Source organism: Cloeon dipterum, chromosome 2 (assembly GCF_949628265.1).
Source record: "Cloeon dipterum chromosome 2, ieCloDipt1.1, whole genome shotgun sequence".
In the NCBI taxonomy this organism is placed as follows: domain Eukaryota; kingdom Metazoa; phylum Arthropoda; class Insecta; order Ephemeroptera; family Baetidae; genus Cloeon; species Cloeon dipterum.
Genome location: NC_088787.1, coordinates 36484254 through 36502823, shown reverse-complemented (window position 1 = coordinate 36502823; position 18570 = coordinate 36484254). Strand labels below are relative to the sequence as shown.

Here is an 18570-nt window from a genome sequence, read left to right as displayed (position 1 = left end):
CGGCCGCCCAGGGGAAGCGACTGTTGAGAAGTGTTCGACGCACAGAGTCACATATGTTAAAACACTGAAAGTCAAATAAAATCAGTTTAGAGTCAAAATATAAATGCAAAAACAGTACAGGGACATGCAAACTCACTTGCCATACTACTCCCTCGCGCCAGGTCACATGTCAGGACAGCTGCCAGCCGGCCCAAGGGAAGCTACTGTTGAGAAGTGTGTGACGCACAGAGTCCAGCCACTGTTGAGAAGTGTTCGACGCACAGAGTCCCATATGTTAAAACACTGAAAGTCAAATAAAATCAAGTTAGAGTCAAAATAAAAATTCAAAAACAGTACAGGGACATGCAAACTCACTTGCCATACTACTCCCACGCGCCAGGTCACATGTCAGGACAGCTGCCGGCCAGCCCAGGGGAAGCCACTGTTGAGAAATGTTCGATGCACAGAGTCACATATGTTAAAACACTGAAAATCAAATAAAATCAAGTTGGAGTAATATTAAATGCAAAAACAATACAGGGACATGCAAACTCACTTGCCATACCACTCCCACGCACAAGGTCACATGTCAGGACAGCTGCCGGCCGGCCCAGGGGAAGCCACTGTTGAGAAGTGTTTGACGCACAGAGTCCCATATGTTAAAACACTGAAAGTCAAATAAAATCAAATTAGAGTCAAAATATAAATGCTAAAACAGTTCAGGGACATGCAAACTCACTTGCCATACTACTTCCACGCGCCAGGTCACATGGCAGGACAGCTGCCGGCCAGCCCAGGGGAAGCCACTGTTGAGAAGTGTTCGACGCACAGAGTCACATATGTTAAAACACTAAAAGTAAAAAAAATCAAGTTAGAGTCAAAATATAAATGCAAAAACAGTACAGGGACATGCAAACTCACTTGCCATACTACTCCCACGCGCCAGGTTACATGTCCGGACAGCTGCCGGCCGGCCCCGGCGAATCCACTGATGAGCAGTGGGCGACGCACAGAGTCAAGAACTGGGTGCCTCCGTCCAGACTTCCTGGATGACTCTGATGACACTGCTGCCCCTCAGCACCTTCCAAGGGTGTGCAGGGTGTATCAGCACAAGTCCCAACAGGCAGGGAGTGTCCTGCCAACTTTTGCCATCCGCTGATTACTTCTTTAAGACACAATGGCGGACGCTCGTCAACCACCAGGCACTTATTGCACCTACACAACCGATGCCAAGGCGCATGCGCGCATTGCTCTGAATTCACTGCCGCGCTGCACCCATAATTTCACATGTGCTGCCACCTTCACCAAACACACACAATATACCGGTTTTTTTATGTCACTCTGACCCAATTATAACCAACCTGCAACGGATACGCCCCTGATTTTGATGTTGCCAACCTCTGAAAATGCCCAACTTTAATCATTTGTTTCACCCCCTGAAACACCCCCGAAAAATTCATAAAATTATATGCCACCCTCACCCCCACTGGTTTAACCTACACAGCAAGTATGAAGCTATTTGGTTCATAAAATTTTAGTAAAAAAATGAATAAAAATATTCAGAGTGATGCTATAAGTGACACTATTCCAGTCATACAGTTATTTACATAATGAATACTCAACTGTGATTTATGCTACTGATTTTTAAATATTCATCTTTTCCGGTTTTTAAAGTACCCATTAAATTACATATCAAACATGCGAACGATAAAATTAATTAAAAGATTTTAGAAAATTTTCCATAGGAAAAAACTGATCGAGTGTTTTTTGTCAGAGGAAAAAATATTAAAAGAGCTAATCCAAAACGCTGTTAAAAAACCTAAGCATTTTTTCATCGCGTTACATTCACGCATTAATTGAATGAAAAACAATCCAGTTGAAAATAGATGACTTACCGAAAAAACGCTGACGGACTAACACGCTCATTCTAATATGCTGACGATAAGAGAAGTTAAAAACAAAGCGCTTAATAAAATTAAATATGAGACGGCGTGATCGTGGTAAGACGCTTCGAAGTGTTCGAAACACAAGCGTCGCTTTTTGGTTATTGAGAGTGCTTATCGATACTCAAAGTATCGACAATTATCAACTTTCTGATTTTTCTATTATTTCAGATCGAACACGGTCGAATTAAATTAAATAATGCTTCAATTTAATTAAATAAGGCTTCAATTAAAATTATTTCGTAATATACTTGATTTTATTATTTTGACATATTGATATTCAATACATTGATAAATATCGATACTTTTGTGTTGTTTATGCAGCACCCAGTTCATATGCGGTTTTTTTACATTTCATTACTGAGACGAAAAAATTGAGTGAAAATGAAGCAAATTATACTCTTCCTGCTGATGATCGGCTACGTAAGGTGTTTAGAGTTCACCCACCAGGAGAGTCGATGGAAGTATGTGCACGGATGGAGCTGACGGTAAATTGAGGTTCTGGCCGCAGACTCCACCAAATCCAAATTCTGACAAGGTAAAGTACCCAATTTTTAATGATAATATCATAATTTATTTTATTTCTAGATCGCGATCACTGGTTGGGATATGAGTAGCACGATTCGGAGCGATTTCAACGTGAAGGCTTTCAGAAACTCGCGATTGGCAAATGGTATGATGGATGTTGACGAGTTTTTTCATATTTATTAATTCGAGTGTATTATTTTATTAGCACTGACTCACTACTCAGACGACAAACTTGACTGGAATTCAAATGCACTCGTCATGGAAAGTGGAAATGAGAGTGGAGGACGGTTCTCATTTGGTGTGAACAAGGTAGAATTAGCTCCAAACGTGAGTTGAAATTTTTTTAATTTAATTTTTCGATGCTGCTATCATTTATTTATGTTTATAGGAAGCTGTGATCCTCACCAGAAAGGGGGGATATGTGAGAGTGATCAGATCAGACGATCGGGTGCTGACTTTCTTAGATGAAGGAGAGGAATTGTTCGTGAAAGATCTGTTCGTCTCAGTCGGTACACACAGAAAAAAAGTACTCAAATAGAGTCACTTGCGACGTGACTCTGGCTGAGGCACACGAAAATCTGACTCAGCTTGAGTCACTTGGCGAGCAAGCGGCTCAAGCTGAGTCGCCTGCTAGCCGCCTCGCGCTGCCGCACCGCTGCCGACGTCCTTTTTCGTCGTTTTTCTGCCGATTTTCGCGACTTTCGGCACTTGCATAGGAATAATCATGGCCTCCTATTGTTTTTGTTGTTGTTATGGCTGATTTTCATGATGACAACATAACAAAAGTTCGGATAATTACGACCTTTGTTTCGATTTACATGGATGAGCAACATGACAGATATTTTTATTAAAAGTATTTTTCCTCTAGTTTTTCTCGGTATGTTTGTCATTTTTTTAAAGTTCAATAAATTTATCCAGCGTTCCAATTAATTTATAATTTTGCAACAAAATATGGTTTAGATTTTAAAATCAAGTTTTCTTTGCTGCGGCCGCCCTTGCATCTCATTGTCAGCTGTGACAACACCGACATGTGAGCCAAGCATGCTTGTTGGCCAATATAATATGCCGGTGACAACCCCCTGTACGCAACAAAGCACCCTTGCAATAAAGAGTTGAAATAAAACGACCTTCGAAGACCAACCAACACGCCGGCCGCACTAAAAAGGTTCGCCTGTTTTTTTCTAAATACATAACCTTCAGTCAGATAATTTTCTCACTGGCCTTCACATTTAAATTTGTTTAATTATGTGTAAAACATTTATATCATATTTGACTTTCAGTGGTGAAAGGGAAAGCGGTAAAATAAAAGAAGCCCAATATCAGCCCAAATATAACCCTTTCTGTCCCTGCCCAGCTGTTCCATCTCCTCCAAAACGATGTGGAGTTTAATTCCTCGGAGAAGCCCCTCGAAAAAAGGATTTGACATGACTACTTCGAAGGCAAGCAGACCAACACGCAAAAGCAGGTTTGTTTTAATAATCTGCACAATCATTTTTAATTTATTCAGATCTGTTTTCCATTGGCCTCTTCATTTAAATAAATTAAATCTTGTGTATTAAGACTAATTATATTTGTCTTTCAGAAGTGAGCGATGCTCGATGTTCATAAGTCTTGCGGCGAGGTTGCCTTAAAGGAAGTCTGTCAGCCAGAATCACCAAAACGAACCCTGCCATGTCACTGACCAGTTCGTCTACCTTCTCCACAGAGATCTATGTCATGGAGGACCGCAGCCATCTGAGTAGCTTGATGTCCTCCATGCCGAAGATGTCTTTGGAGCTGGCGGACGAGCTGTAGCTGGTGGACGAGCAGGAGCTGGTGGACGAGCTGGAGCTGGTGGACGAGCAGGAGCTGGTGGACGAGCTGGAGCTGGTGGACGAGCAGGAGCTGGTGGACGAGCAGGAGCTGGTGGACGAGCTGTAGCTGGTGGACGAGCAGGAGCTGGTGGACGAGCAGGAGCTGGTGGACGAGCAGGAGCTGGTGGACGAGCAGGAGCTGGTGGACGAGCAGGAGCTGGTGGACGAGCTGGAGCTGGTGGACGAGCTGTAGCTGGTGGACGAGCTGTAGCTGGTGGACGAGCAGGAGCTGGTGGACGAGCTGTAGCTGGTGGACGAGCAGGAGCTGGTGGACGAGCTGTAGCTGGTGGACAAGCTGTAGCTGGTGGACGAGCAGGAGCTGGTGGACGAGCAGGAGCTGGTGGACGAGCTGGAGCTGGTGGACGAGCTGTAGCTGGTGGACGAGCTGTAGCTGATGGACGAGCTGTAGCTGGTGGACGAGCAGGAGCTGGTGGACGAGCTGTAGCTGGTGGACGAGCAGGAGCTGGTGGACGAGCTGTAGCTGGTGGACGAGCTGTAGCTGGTGGACGAGCAGGAGCTGGTGGACGAGCAGGAGCTGGTGGACGAGCAGGAGCTGGTGGACGAGCTGGAGCTGGTGGACGAGCTGTAGCTGGTGGACGAGCAGGAGCTGGTGGACGAGCTGGAGCTGGTGGACGAGCTGGAGCTGGTGGACGAGCTGCCTGATCAGCGCTAATCTAGGTGATTGCGGCAGACAAATTCCATTTGTGGCTCTCTCGCCTGTCTTTGTGGCGGTTGCTCGTTTCTGCAGGGTAGTGTCGGTTTCGACGGCTCCAACGACGTCGCGCCGGGTCTACCCGATAGTGTTCTCGTCTCGACCAACTACTACTAAATAAATATATCTTAAAGAGACGATTCCAAAATTGACACCAGCTTTCGCCGTCCAGCTCTTCCTCAGAGATCTTCGGCAAGGAGGACCGCAGCCGGCCAACACTGCGTGCCTCACTTCATTTATTTAAATCGTCGGTCGTATTTCCAGTTGCATGATAATGCTCACCGAAGCCATTTTTAATAATTTAAAAAATTTAATGGTTCATTAAATAAATTTTTTACCATCATTTGTTTCAATAATTATATTATGATCTTTCTTTCCTCACACATCATATGCGTTTTCTCTTTAACATGTTTATAGTGATAAATATCTTCATGAAAGTTAGATTCAAAAATTTTTCAAACAAAATATAAAGGTTGTGCCAGGATAGTTTGGAAATAAAATACTGTGTGTACAATTTTGTTTAACAATTTTCTTTTTATTGGCAAAACTACCAGTACAAATGACAGGTTATCACTTTATTTGCATTTTGCTTATATACATACAAATTCTTGTGCCCAATTTTGGCTCGAAGAAAATAAAACGTTCTATCCTCAGGCAGTTTGATTCAGCACATTAGTTCAAAACACAGTTTTATCCAGTACATCTTAAATTCAGAAATTAAAATAGGAAAATCAAATGGTTGAATTTGATATCAGTGCTGTGATATGCAACACAAATACCTTTCACCCCACAAATTCTGTTCTCCAGTGGTACTGTAAAATCAAACTAATTTTTCCTCTCAATCTGAAGATTGGCATGGAGTACAAAAACGCAATTCTTTTACTATTCATACAGGAAAAATTGTTTGTTTGTTTCAACTCGTAGGCATTTGTCAGCTGGTTGAAGTTTTCTGTTTCAAACTCTTTGAACACCAGAGCACAATCTTTTGTCGTTGAGAAAATTGCTTTGATCTGCCCAAAAAGAGGGAGAGCATCTTCAGGGTTTTTGATCATAAGAACTGAATCAAACTTGAGCTCATGGTTATTGATGTAAATCTTTTCAGGAGCAAGGGCTTTTCCTTCACCTTTGATAAGTAGCTCAGCCTCAACTTTCTTCCCTAATGGGTAGGTTTTTAAATCAATGGAGTTTCCACCAATGGGTTGAAAGGTTTTTTCACCTAACACCACGGATTTCGTGTCTCCCAAATTGAAATCAAGACATCTCTTTGACATGAATCTTGTAGCCAGAGTTTTTGCAATATTCTTGAAGTTTCGAGTTTGCTCGCCAACTTTTGAAACATACGCATTCATCCCCTCGTATCGCATCGCCCAAGTTACACGAATTGGGCCAAAGCGTTCAATCACGGTTGGCATGTGGGTTAGGAAATGAAATTTGGGAGTCAAATTGAACTTGGGATAATTGTCGACAAATCGAGCATGGTGACAGGCGATCATGAAACGGGAGAAGTCTAACGTGTCTCTATCCACTTCGTATGAGAATAAAATATTTGAAATTTTCATCAGAAGACTGAAGTTTTCTAAATATTTCATCGATTCACCCTCAGCGTAACCCTCCAAAATAAGGGGTATTGTGTAGAGTAACGTCATCATCTGTGAAGCATTTTGGCGTAGTTTTCCGTTTGCAACATGAGCCTGATCAATGTGAGCTGGCTTAGCGTCTTTGAAATTTTCTGGGTATGGGAAACCCAGAATCAAGTAGTTCAAGGCATCAAAAGTGAGGAGTTTCCGCTCAATAACTAATTCATTAATTAGCGCTCGCATGTGCACCTCCACAACCCCCTCTAAAATACAATGCATTGCGTCTTGGGGCAAACATGTTGTGATGTCAAAAGATGGCAGCTGTGCCATTACAGATTCATCATTAATCCCAAAATTTTTGCTCAAATTCATCCTTTCTTCTTTGCTTAAACTGGAATTTTTCAGCTGCTGGATTCTCTCTTTGTGCTCGTTCCAATCTCTAAGTTTGATCTCAAAAAAATGACGCCCAAACTCTCCTTTGGTCAAATCACAGTTTCTGCAAGGTTTCAGTGCAAAACCAATGCCCTTGAACGCCCCGAAACTGTTAAGGGCAAGCCCATCCCCACATACAAAAAGGAGCGTCCCATGTAAGGTAAGTTTCTCTCCAGTTTCTTTGACATCAATTTCAACTCCTTCTGGTGATTCTAACATTTTGACACAAGCAATAAAATCTGACAGCAAGGCATTGAACCCATATTCCTTAATACTTTCTGCAGTGGCCACACCTTGTAGGTTGATTGCTTTCAAACTAGATCTGACATGATCTGGCAGATTCAAAATTGACCAATATACCATGGTAACTTTGTTGGTCTTAACATGCGATCCTAGCGGATTGCAGAGTTCCACATCGTCGTGGTATAAACTTAACAGCAAATAATTCTTGGTAGGATCTTTCAGAACGGTGATTTTTAAAAACACTCCCATCATAGACTGATTTGATTAAGGATTCATCCGCGGACACCCTGTTCTGATCATTGAAGCACAGTTCCCTCATTTACTGGCATTGAAACAACATTTTCAATTGATCTAGCATTGGAACGCAAACTGCGCTACTTGTTTTTGCTCCCAAACTTGCAGATCCCTCACCGTATGTTGGGAAGAATCCAACGCCCTGCTTGACTGGCACGGGATCAACAAGGCCGCAGTACAATTTCATGCACGACCTTATCCTATGCTCGGTTGAAACTTCTTTTAGCGGGTCACTCAGAAGAAGTTCACGAGCAGCTGTTTGGAATATTTCAGCAGTTTCCTCGTCATTTTTCGCTAGTTTGGCCTATAAAATATTCATTTTAAAACTTCATAGTTTGATGTATCAATTGACCAATAAAACTATATATGTGCTAACCTGAAGAGTAGAAACAAACGTTTCGAGAATATTGTTGATGCTTTGAGTGAAAACATTTATTCCACTTTGGGTCATTGAATGGTTTTCTCTGAGTCGCACCACTGACTCGAGAGCGAGTCTCGCAATAGCGTTCAAATCTTCTCGTCCACCTTGATTCATTTTGGAGCAATTAACAACCTATAATTAGAAGAGATAAAATTTAAAAAATTTAACTTTTATTGCAAGACATTATTGGGCACACCTCTTAAAGGCAAGATCACTGTATATCAGCAGAGCATGGCAACTTGCAGTTTACTTCTCAGTTGACGAATTTAATTTAAAACCTTCAAATTAAGTTTTCAAACTTAGAGTGAAATCAAAAATCGGACTCAAACGAAACAATGCTGTGAGATAAACAGCAACAAAAACATTTATTACGGTTCTGCCAACCATAGTTATTTGCATTGCATCTTCTTCCGCATTTTAGTATTGATCAAAATATTTTCTATTCATACAGAGTCAACATATCAAAAAAAAGATCATCATCGTACATTTCATTTTCACGAGTTGTGATCAATTCAATAAATTGGAAAAGCTGCGGTAATTTCATTGGTTGGTATCCTTGTAATTTAGCTGGATTTGGCGCTTATTTGTAGGAGTTTGAAATAAAATCGATTAAAATTGTCCAAAAAACAATCGATGGAAAATTCGATTTAATCGTCCGGCCGCATATATGTTTTTAATGCCAAAATTAATCGATTAAAACGCGGTATTGCCAATAAATAATTGTGCCCTTACAGTCCTTGTTTTGTTTTGTTCATTGTCTCTAGAATGCAAAAATATTATCTTGGTTGAATAATTTCTAAGTATAAGGATGGAAAGTAATATTTCAATGGTTGTTGACGGCAGACCCTCGATTCCTATCACTCTTGTCGGTGGGGAAGGCAAAACTGCTGTCGCCCTCAAGACTTTCGCGCCTCTCGCTGGAAAAGAGACTCGGAGGGAGGCAAACTCTAGGTTGGCCCAATCAGAAGCGGCCCCGCAGCCGATAGAGAACAGGTGTGGGAGGAGCGTGTAGACGCGAGCCGCAGTATTCAGACCAAGGTACTTAGCCAGCCAATAACTGACCAGAGTTCTTAGCTCCTTTCCTAACACACCTCCTCCGGTGCGAACAACGCTCTGATGATAAACAATCTCGATAGTTGAATTCTCGGTCGCTTTTCCGTGGAAAAGGGTGCTAAATCAGGGTTTTGGGGTCCGTGAGAGGGACCAAGGTCTATGCCAAAGTACTGTACAGCAAACGCAGCAAAATCCACTTAGCCGTCAGGCGTATTTATTGATCGAAATCTTACAGAAGCCCTTAAGCCAAAATTCTTGTTTTTCTGTTGATCAATAGGCGCGCTTCAAGTCGTGTAGACGGCCTCCCTGCTAGATGCTGAAGGCCCGGGAGTAGTGATATAGCACCGATTTAACCACCACAAAGCATTTGATTCCACGCATACCCCCCCCCCACATACCCCCCACACCCACCCCCCCCCCTCCCATACCTCGTCCCATACCCCATCCCATTCCCATATTCAAACACCAGTTCAACTCCAACTTTTGTTAAGAATAAAGACAGAAAATTCAGACATATCCATTTTTATAATTGTTTATTTTTCAGGGTAAAAACAATACAATACACCAACTTAAATATTTTAAAAATTAAATCAATACAAATTATTTTAATTGTAAATATATTCTCTACTCTAGAAGCTCTAACAACTTCTTTTCAAGAGTGTCAGAACTTCCATGATGAGTTTTACAACACATATCAATTTTGGACAAATTGTCTCTCAAATAGTTATAATATTCTAAAATTTCTCCGAAATCGTCAACCATTAACTTAAAATCAGATAATGTAGTGACGAAAGGATTGGGATGATGTACATGAAATATTTTTTCAACAGGTTTCAACTCAAATCGATCATATCTACTATCAAAAGTCAGATCTATAACATTTTCAATACACGCATCTTCATTCTTCTCCATACAGAGTATAATTTCATCAGCCAAATTAATAAATTCAACAAGATACTTGCAATCAATCAAATAACGCTTTTGTCCTCGTAATTGTGCACACGTTACGTATGTGTGGATGATGGCGTTGGATCCTTCGGTGTACCAAATCCCTAGCAGCACTTGAATGTAGCCAAATGTTTTCACGAGCATCTTGGCTGTTGAAACGTTCAGAACAGTATGACATGTCTTCGTCTCTGCTTAAGCTACTTATACAAATTTGATGACCTCCGAAGATGTTCCGTTTAAGGTACTGATTTGCACTAGTTAAATTGCGCGTCAAATAACCTGTTTGATCTTAAATGGAATTAAAACGCCCAAACCTTGAATAATCTAATGTGCGATAAAGAGATTTGCACTTGTTTAATTACATACATGTCAAACAACCAGATTGATCATAGATGGAATGAAAACGCCCAAACCTCAGGCGAATCTAATGTACAACAAGTTTTGATCTTATATGGTATTAAAAAAAACGCCCAAACCTCGGGCAAATCTGATGTACAGCAAAAATGTAGTGTACTAACCTCTATATTTAACAGTTATCCTTCTAGAAGAATCTAGAGATATAAATTTTCAAATTTGAGAAAACTTGAACATTTGAATGTAATAATATCTCAAAAATGAAATCTCATCATGTGTTGACAATATAGACTGTATTCAAGAAAGATTAATTTACTGTTCCTTTCCATGTTCCAAATCAGATTTTCAGTTCATTCAACTATATTCCTGTCTTAAAAATTAAACAGTATCAAAATAGAAATTATTATGAGATGATTGATATAAATTAGTCTAAAAACTGTTTTAGAAAATTCCTGAGGTTTCATTCAAAAGGTAGTGATTAAAATTAAAAACAGCGATTTTTATTTATTCATAGTTGTTTAATTTAATAAAATATGAAATAGTTGTAAAAGTACACACCAAGTCGATTTACAGGGTTAAAATTTAAAAAAACCATATTTTATTCATATTCATCTAATTTAATAAAATAAGAACAAAGCACACACTTAAATACAAACATTGTTAATAATTTAAATAAAATGCATTTTCTATATCAATTCATATTTATTTATTGTAAAAACTAGCATTCAAATCAATAGTACAGTGCTTACAATCTGAAAACTAAGTTTTCTATTTAATAAAATTAGGAATTATATTAAGCTGCAAAGACCGTATTAGTTCATCTCAGTCAAAAAAAGAAATCAGGAAGGTTCGAGAAGACGTCAAAAATAGTGAGGTGGGGAACCTTTCAAAATGGTATAAAGTCTCTGACTTTCCTAACCCGTATCAGTCCAAAGCACAATATCTTTGCGCGTATCGAATCTGCGACGGTGTGGTCAGTCAAAGTGTCCGTGAGGTTTTCACCATGAATGGCTTTGAGGTCCGCAACCCTAACGCAGAAGAGAACCGTCTTCCCGAAGTTGTTTTGGTAAGTGAACAAAAAATAGCTATTTTGGAAGGGGTTTTTTTTTTGTCTTCAGTCTCATGCTGCGTCGTGGAACAAAAGGTGGGCTTGGTTCTTCCTCTAAGAATTATGCATTAATAATCTAAAAAATTGGTGTTCAAATCAATCATTACAGTAAGAAAGTGATCCACCACCAAAACTAAATCTAGTTATAATAAGTAAAAAGTTGCCAATCAAGTAAGAAAATTGCACATTAAAGACCGCCACCAAAAAAACAAAAAAAGTTACCGAGTGTCAGCTCTGAAAATTTTTCGTCTTTTTTTACCTTGTCCTTCTACATCAAAGTTAAGGACGAACGGAGAGTGAATATTAGCTGATGGTGGATCAGCTAGCACTTTTGGCACTGTCTCGTCATCACTCTCAACAGCTGGCGGAGGTAGGGGTTCAGGCAAGGGTTGGGGTTCTGCAATGGGTTGTTGTTCTGGCAAGGGTTGGGGTTCTGCAATGGGTTGTTGATCAGACAGGGGTTGCGGTTCTGACATGGGTTGTTGTTCAGCCAGGGGTTGCGGTTCTGGAAAGGGTTGTGGTTCTGGGATGGGTTGCATTGCCAGCAGGGGTTGAGGTATCTGCTCAAGTCCTTTTCAATCAAGTTAGAAAAATTTCACATTAAAGACCATCACCAAAAAAAAATATTCACATTAAAAACCATCACCAAAAAACATTTAATTTACCGAGGTTCAGATCTGTAAATTTTTACATTGTTCTTCTTCGACAAAGGTAAGCACGTACGGAGAACAAGCGTTGGCAGATGGGGGATCAACACCCACTGTCGGCTCTGTTTCTTCATCAATCGCTGGCAGGGGTTGCGGTTCTGGTCGGGGTTGAGATGCAGGCAAGAGTTCTGGTAGACGGGCTAGTTGAATCTGCTCATGTCCTGTGCGATAGTCCCAATCACCATTGTGGACTCTGGCACCTCGCATTCTGCGTAGATGTTTGCATGCGCACAGAATGCAGGCATAGCCGGCACACACGAGCAGTGCAAACACACCTAAACCTTTAAAAATTTATTTTTCAGACATTTACTTAATCACAAAAAATTCATTCAAAAATTTTACCAGCAGCAATGTTGACATTGTTGTCTTCAGTGGGTGAGGTCGTGCTATGTGTTGATACTGGGGTGGTAGATGCTGTTGACATGACTAAAGGGGTTGTAGTTAAAGGTTCTAAGGGGTGTGTGGGGAGGGGAAAGTTTACAATCTGTATGCTCGAAGAGCTTATTTCACATGACAAACAATCACCACTTTTGGTGTGAGTGATTGATTTGGTGGGTGAAATTTTCTCTGGGGAAATCTCAAGGGGTGTTGTTTTAATTGATTCTAGTTCAAAGTTGCTTTCGGGAAGGTCTGGGAGAGGTGTTTGACTAATTGACTGTATGGACATAAGGGAGGGTGTGGTTTGGATTGTTTCCAAATTCAGTGAGGTTTCTGGGGGTTGATTCTCTGTCGGGTAGGCTGAAAGGGAGGGAGTGGTTTGGTTTGGGGTGTGTTGAGAAGTGGTGTGATTTGCTTTCTCGCTAGACTCGTGTTTACCGACGTTCTGGCAGGGTCGACAATTGCAACTTTTAATTGAGCACATATAGCAGGCACAAGCTGAAAATAAAAATTGAAAGTTTTAAACGTTAAGAGCAGATTTCAATCACAAACCAGGGGTTGATTTCGAAGTGCTGTGTGTGATGTTCTGACAGCCAGTAATCTTTCCTTTGTTGGACAGTGAGATTTCTAAAAAGAAAAAGACCAAGATTAAAATCAGTAAATTTTTTAATCAAGAAAAATACCATTTTGACAGTCGTAGAGAGCTCGGAAGACAATGATTGAGTTGTCGTTGTCGGGCTCACGCTGGATAACGTTCAGCATGGAGACACCCACACTAATCTCTAGTTTGTTCAGCACGAGCTCATTCTAAACAGAGATTAATTAATATTTTCAATAAATATAAGCTTTAAAAAATATTACCGTGAACATTTTCAATGAGCCATCTGGATGCTCAATGCTCACACCATCAATCTTGTCAGTAGCTTGGAAAAAGAGACAGCCAGCTTTCTCACTTTGCACGATAGCAGTTGACGATATGTACGGACGCCACTCCAACACCGAATCTATATTAATTTATTTCATTTCTTTTGTAAAAAATATTTCTTTTTTGTTTTTAAGCAATGTGCTGTAATAATTATCATTTACCGTAAGCCGCTGACATATCCTTGCCAATTGTCAATTGCTTGCTGCTGGCAACAACGCTTCTGGCTGATCCATTCACGCTAATGATGACTGCATTTGAGCGTTTCTGTAGAGTAATGCGAGTCTGGAAAAATAGAAAGTGGATATTATGTCATTTTAAACCAGCAGAAACTCACATTGCTATCAAACACAAGCCTTTTTGCGACGCCAATTCGAATCCAAGCCATTAGGTGTCTAGTTTCCAAGTACGCAGCCTCTGCATACCATTGAAGCGGTGTATCCACTTTGACCGTGAACATTTCTGAATAACAAATAATATAATCTGAGGGAATGCATGGAAAAATTAATGTGTATTTACCATTGGCTAGTCGGGATGATCGATATGCGTCTATGTCGTAATCACAGTTCATCAGGTCTGTTTCCAACCAACCGGGAATGTCAACCTTTAATTAAAATTAATGTCAAAATTCTAATAAGAAAAAAATGACACATACCTGGCCGATTTTCGTTGAGGTGAGAGCAAAAGCTGGCGTGAACGCCAATCTTTCACTTGTGGGAGTGACGCAGCTGACATGACCGGATTCGTGCAGAAATTCGAGAGCTGCAATGCGATTGGCAGCAACTAGTAATATTAGCGAATACAATCGCAAGCGGTCTATCCCCATTGCAAAAACGAAGTGATGCTGCTTGTTTACCGTTTGCTACCAACTTAAAATCAGCACTCTCTGTCACTCGCAACAGGTGGCTGCTAAGTAATGCTACCAACTTAAATCATTCCTACTTGTTGTTCACTCACAACAGATGGCGCCTATGTCAACTCTCTAGCTTTCTAAATTCCTGAGCGTGATCGCTGCCTCGCTTGGCTCGCTCGCACGATCTGCTCGCACGGCTCGCTCATTCAGCGCTCACTCAACAACCGGCGTGTTTGAAGCATTTTTCAATCATGCATTAAAGTAACTTTTCAAATGTTATTTTTAAATGCAAGGTTTTCTAACGAACCGCAACAGATTTAAATTAGAGTTTTTGGTAAAACAACAAATCAATTTTAATTGCTTTGCGAGTTTTTATATCGATTTAAAAGCAATTGCATTTTAAAATAATACATTCAACTGCACTTGCCACGCGTAAATAATATTTATTTAAATGCAATGTTTTTTTTTTATCTAACATGTCAATCTAATTTTTTATAGTTATGTAATATTGTTGCGCAGTTGAATGTATTATTTTAAAATTAAATTGTTTTTAAATCTATATAAATTCTCACATAGCAATTGAAATTGATTTGTCGTTTTACCAAACTCTAATTTATATATGTTTTTTTGTTTTGTATGAAAGCTCTGTATTTAAAATATTCTAATAGTCTATCTTTATATTGATATATAATATTCTTTGTGATGTAAGGTGAAAAGTAAATGAAAATCATTTTTTGGGTTAGTTTTTTTTTATTTTTTTTTTACCACTTCCAAAACATTTTTACAAGTTCTCGGTTATCTTGAATACATAGAGGTCCATGATGGGTAGTAAGAGTGCAAGGTTTTCAAAAACATACGAGTTTACATAAAATATACCGCTTTTGTTTTTAATCTTCACAATATCAGCTCTGTGCATAGTAAAGGTGTCGTTAAACAGACCGTAGAATCCATTGTTTTCAATCCAATGACGCAGCTCTGAATATTCGAGCTTGACCTTTTGATGAAATGTTGAAAACCCGTATAAAAATATACAGGGAACTTTAGTTTCAGCATCAAGTCCTATTGTGACATCTCTGTTGCTAGTAAGAGCGAACGATCTCGTTGAAAGCATCTTAACGTTTAGTCGTTTTCCGTGAGCGAGGCTGCTTTTTATTCATTTCCCCCCCAGTTCTTGCTGTTAATGGAAGAATGGAGTAGGAATTCGTGAGCAGACAATTTTTGATCAATGCTATCTGCTATGTTCAATATATCAAATTTGCATTTTAGATTCGTGTAAACGGTATACAATTTATTAACCTCGTCTTCCATCGACATCAAATGCAAGAGGTGTGAATTTATTAATTCGTACATGGTGAATAGAGTTTGAACAGACGTTTTAGCCATATAAATATAATTCCCACTTGATAGACTTTTTTCCCGCTGCTTAATGTACAATAATAACTGACCTTCACGAAATGAAGATGATAATATAGAATACAAGCTGTTGTCTTCGTATCTGAATGCGAAGCTGCTATTTTCAACGAAGCAGTTTTCGATTTGCTTACGCTCGGTTAAAAGCGCTTGCCAAATTGATGGTGTGAGATAAATGTTATTTTTTCCATCTTTCAAAATTATAACTGGTGTCAACTTTTCTTGCAATTCCAACCCAACAACAATTCTCTTTGTGCAGCTAGGGTTCAAATTATATACCTTTTGCTCAAACATCTCTCTGCAAAGTGATAGTCGCACTTGTCGAACCTTGGCTTTTATATTCACGGAAATTGTGCTTAACAAACTTGTTTCACGGTCATTCCATATTTTTTTATAAACAAGGTCACACCATCACATTGCGTGATGTGAATCAAGAATTAAAACCTTGACTTTTTGTATTCGCTTAGTTTTCGCTTAACGATTTCCTCGTTGGTTCCGTGATCGAATAACAATTGCTTGTAAAACAAGATCGCGTCTTCACCTTGTCTAATGTGATTCAAGAACAAAATCGATATCGGACCGCAAGCTTGACTAACCTCACTCTGTTGGGGATATTTGTTACAAATTACTTTTTGCGCATATTTGTTGATGAAATCAACTAATTGTTTAACACAAGGCATTAGACCGAGGCTATCATTATACAGAGCAAGAATTTTTTCATTTTCTTGTTTCAAAACTAAACCTACAAAGTGCCCAATTTTTTTTGTCGACAAATTGATCACGTAGTATGCTGGAAACGTTGGTTTCTCTCGCTCCAGCTCGTCAAGTGATAAGAATTTTCCAAAGGGAATCAATTTTTCCACCTCTGAGCTGTTCATAACACTCTAATCTCTTTGTTGCTTATCTGTATTTTCGAATCGTCGTACTGGGCTAAGACGACAAGCGTTAATAAATTCGTCGTTGCAGGTGTGAATTGTAGATCTAAACCGACAATTCCGGGTGTGTGAGGCGTACTAAACGCATTTACGGAAACATCCTTCACCAGATTCTGTGCCAAAAAGAAATTATCCGTTTTATACATTGCAGGAGTTAAACCGATATTTATTCCTCTCTTCTCCAGCCCGAGCTGTGAAATGGTATAATCATAAAGCTCGGTAATGTCGTCGTTCAAAAAGTCAAATGGGAGACTGTACGTTGGTATCTGTACGTTGTTGTACGTGAATTTAAAATTACTTAGCCCTTCCGGTTGAAAAGAAAACCCTGATTTAGAGTAATCTCCAAGGAAAGCATCCGTTTCCACGAAAAAAAGTAAAATCTTTTGTGGTGGAGCTCCGAGAATAAAGTTTGGGTTGCTGTAAGCTGTCGTCTCCTTTGGAATGTTAATTGTTTTGGCTATAACTCGATTGTATGATAGCTCGTAGAATGAGCTATTTAAAATTTCTAGCATTTTGTTCTTAACGGGATTATCTAATTTAATATGTCTCGCTAGAATTTCACACCTCGTTATGTGTACTTGCGGATTATCGATTCTATTGGTCAAAAGAAAAAACTTGTCTGGGTTCGGTTCGAGGACAATGTTAAACTCTACGCTAGGGGGGAGAAGCTTTTCTTGCTTAAATATGGAATTTTGTAAATCTCCAATGAAACACACCTCTGCACCATCGATAATAGTTTTACCTCTCTCTTTCAAACCGTATTCTTGCTTATCTCCTTTTTTCCCCCCAACTTCTTGGAAGTAACCACAGCTCAAAAGTGATTTTTTAAAATGCTCGTCATCGGATAAATATCGAGAAAAATAGGAAATGTAGTGGTTAAGGTTGCAGCCCGAAACTAGCGTTCCGTTCATGTACAAATCTAGTCTAGAGAAGAGACTTGATATGGGAATATTTTCAAAAGACAAATAGTCTGTAGGTGAGAGTACTATTTTAGCACCATCGCTACCAACTACTTTAAATTTAACCAATAGTTTCACAGAAGATAGATCAAGCGAATAATCTTCCTGTCTAGGAATGCTAAAAATAATTTTCCCCCCTCTCGTGATCGCGTTTAAAGGACGATATTTTTGCAAAATGGACTCTTGACTTTTAACTTGCTCCATATTGCTCGGAATGTTCAAAACAACTGTTCTTTTTTCGGTTTTTCCCTTCTTATATACAATCGAGATCCAGTTTTTCTCTTCTTCTTCTTCTTCTTCAGTCCTGCTCCGATAACGTGCTTTTTCTTTCTTAGCCCAGCTCCCTTCACTTTTTTTTTCTTTTTCATCACCTTTACAACTTTTTTAATGATCTTGACCGTCGGCGCAAGCAATGCCGAGGTCATCGAGAGACAGTCGTTGCTGTCGGGTATCATTTTAACTTGAATACGAGTTGAGAAATTTGCTTTTTCCCTTCTTCTTTGATGAAATTTGCTTTTATGCTAAAAGTAATTTCTTGAATCAGATTCACTTCGAATTCTACAAATTGCGGATTTTTTATTTTTATCTTTCCTTCGCTATTTGCGAAACCTGCATATACGATCGGTTTTAAGCTATCGAATAAAAACGAACTCTTCAAGTCCGTCACCTCTATATATACTAAACTGTCGGGTGATATTTCGGGCAAGTTAACATCCAAAAGAGAAATTTTATTCACTTTTATTTCTCTCGGAAAGAGAAGAGTAAATTTCTTGTGTGTATTCGGATAAGTGTTTGTGAAAGAATCGGATTTCGCGATCAGTATCATCGTACGGGCTCGAGCTCTTGCTTTGCGAATGAGCCTAGTATGTGCTCGCCGTCAGAGTCTTCAACTCTATATAAAGGATATTTTTTAGGTAACACTTTATAAAGGTGAAATAGCTCATCTGTCCACCCCTGCTGA

General features: G+C 39.5%; 1 protein-coding gene and 1 long non-coding RNA gene across 2 annotated transcripts; both read right to left on the bottom strand.

Moving 5' to 3' along the window:
- Nucleotides 1-4159: 4159 nt before the first annotated feature.
- LOC135937608 (PH domain-containing rcdII-like) lies at nucleotides 4160-10127 on the bottom strand. The gene is made up of 6 exons (XM_065480766.1): nucleotides 10044-10127; nucleotides 7938-8114; nucleotides 7679-7865; nucleotides 5934-6171; nucleotides 4524-4784; nucleotides 4160-4316 (listed from the first exon to the last, which is right to left on the bottom strand). Exons 1-6 carry the CDS (start codon nucleotides 10125-10127, stop codon nucleotides 4160-4162), a joined length of 1104 nt encoding a protein of 367 aa, XP_065336838.1.
- Nucleotides 10128-11442: 1315 nt separating this feature from the next.
- Nucleotides 11443-13158, bottom strand: LOC135936751 (uncharacterized). Its single transcript, XR_010574383.1, has 3 exons — nucleotides 13083-13158; nucleotides 12495-13028; nucleotides 11443-12433 (listed from the first exon to the last, which is right to left on the bottom strand). It is a non-coding gene; the product is annotated as an uncharacterized LOC135936751 (long non-coding RNA).
- Between the last annotated feature and the right edge of the window lie 5412 nt (nucleotides 13159-18570).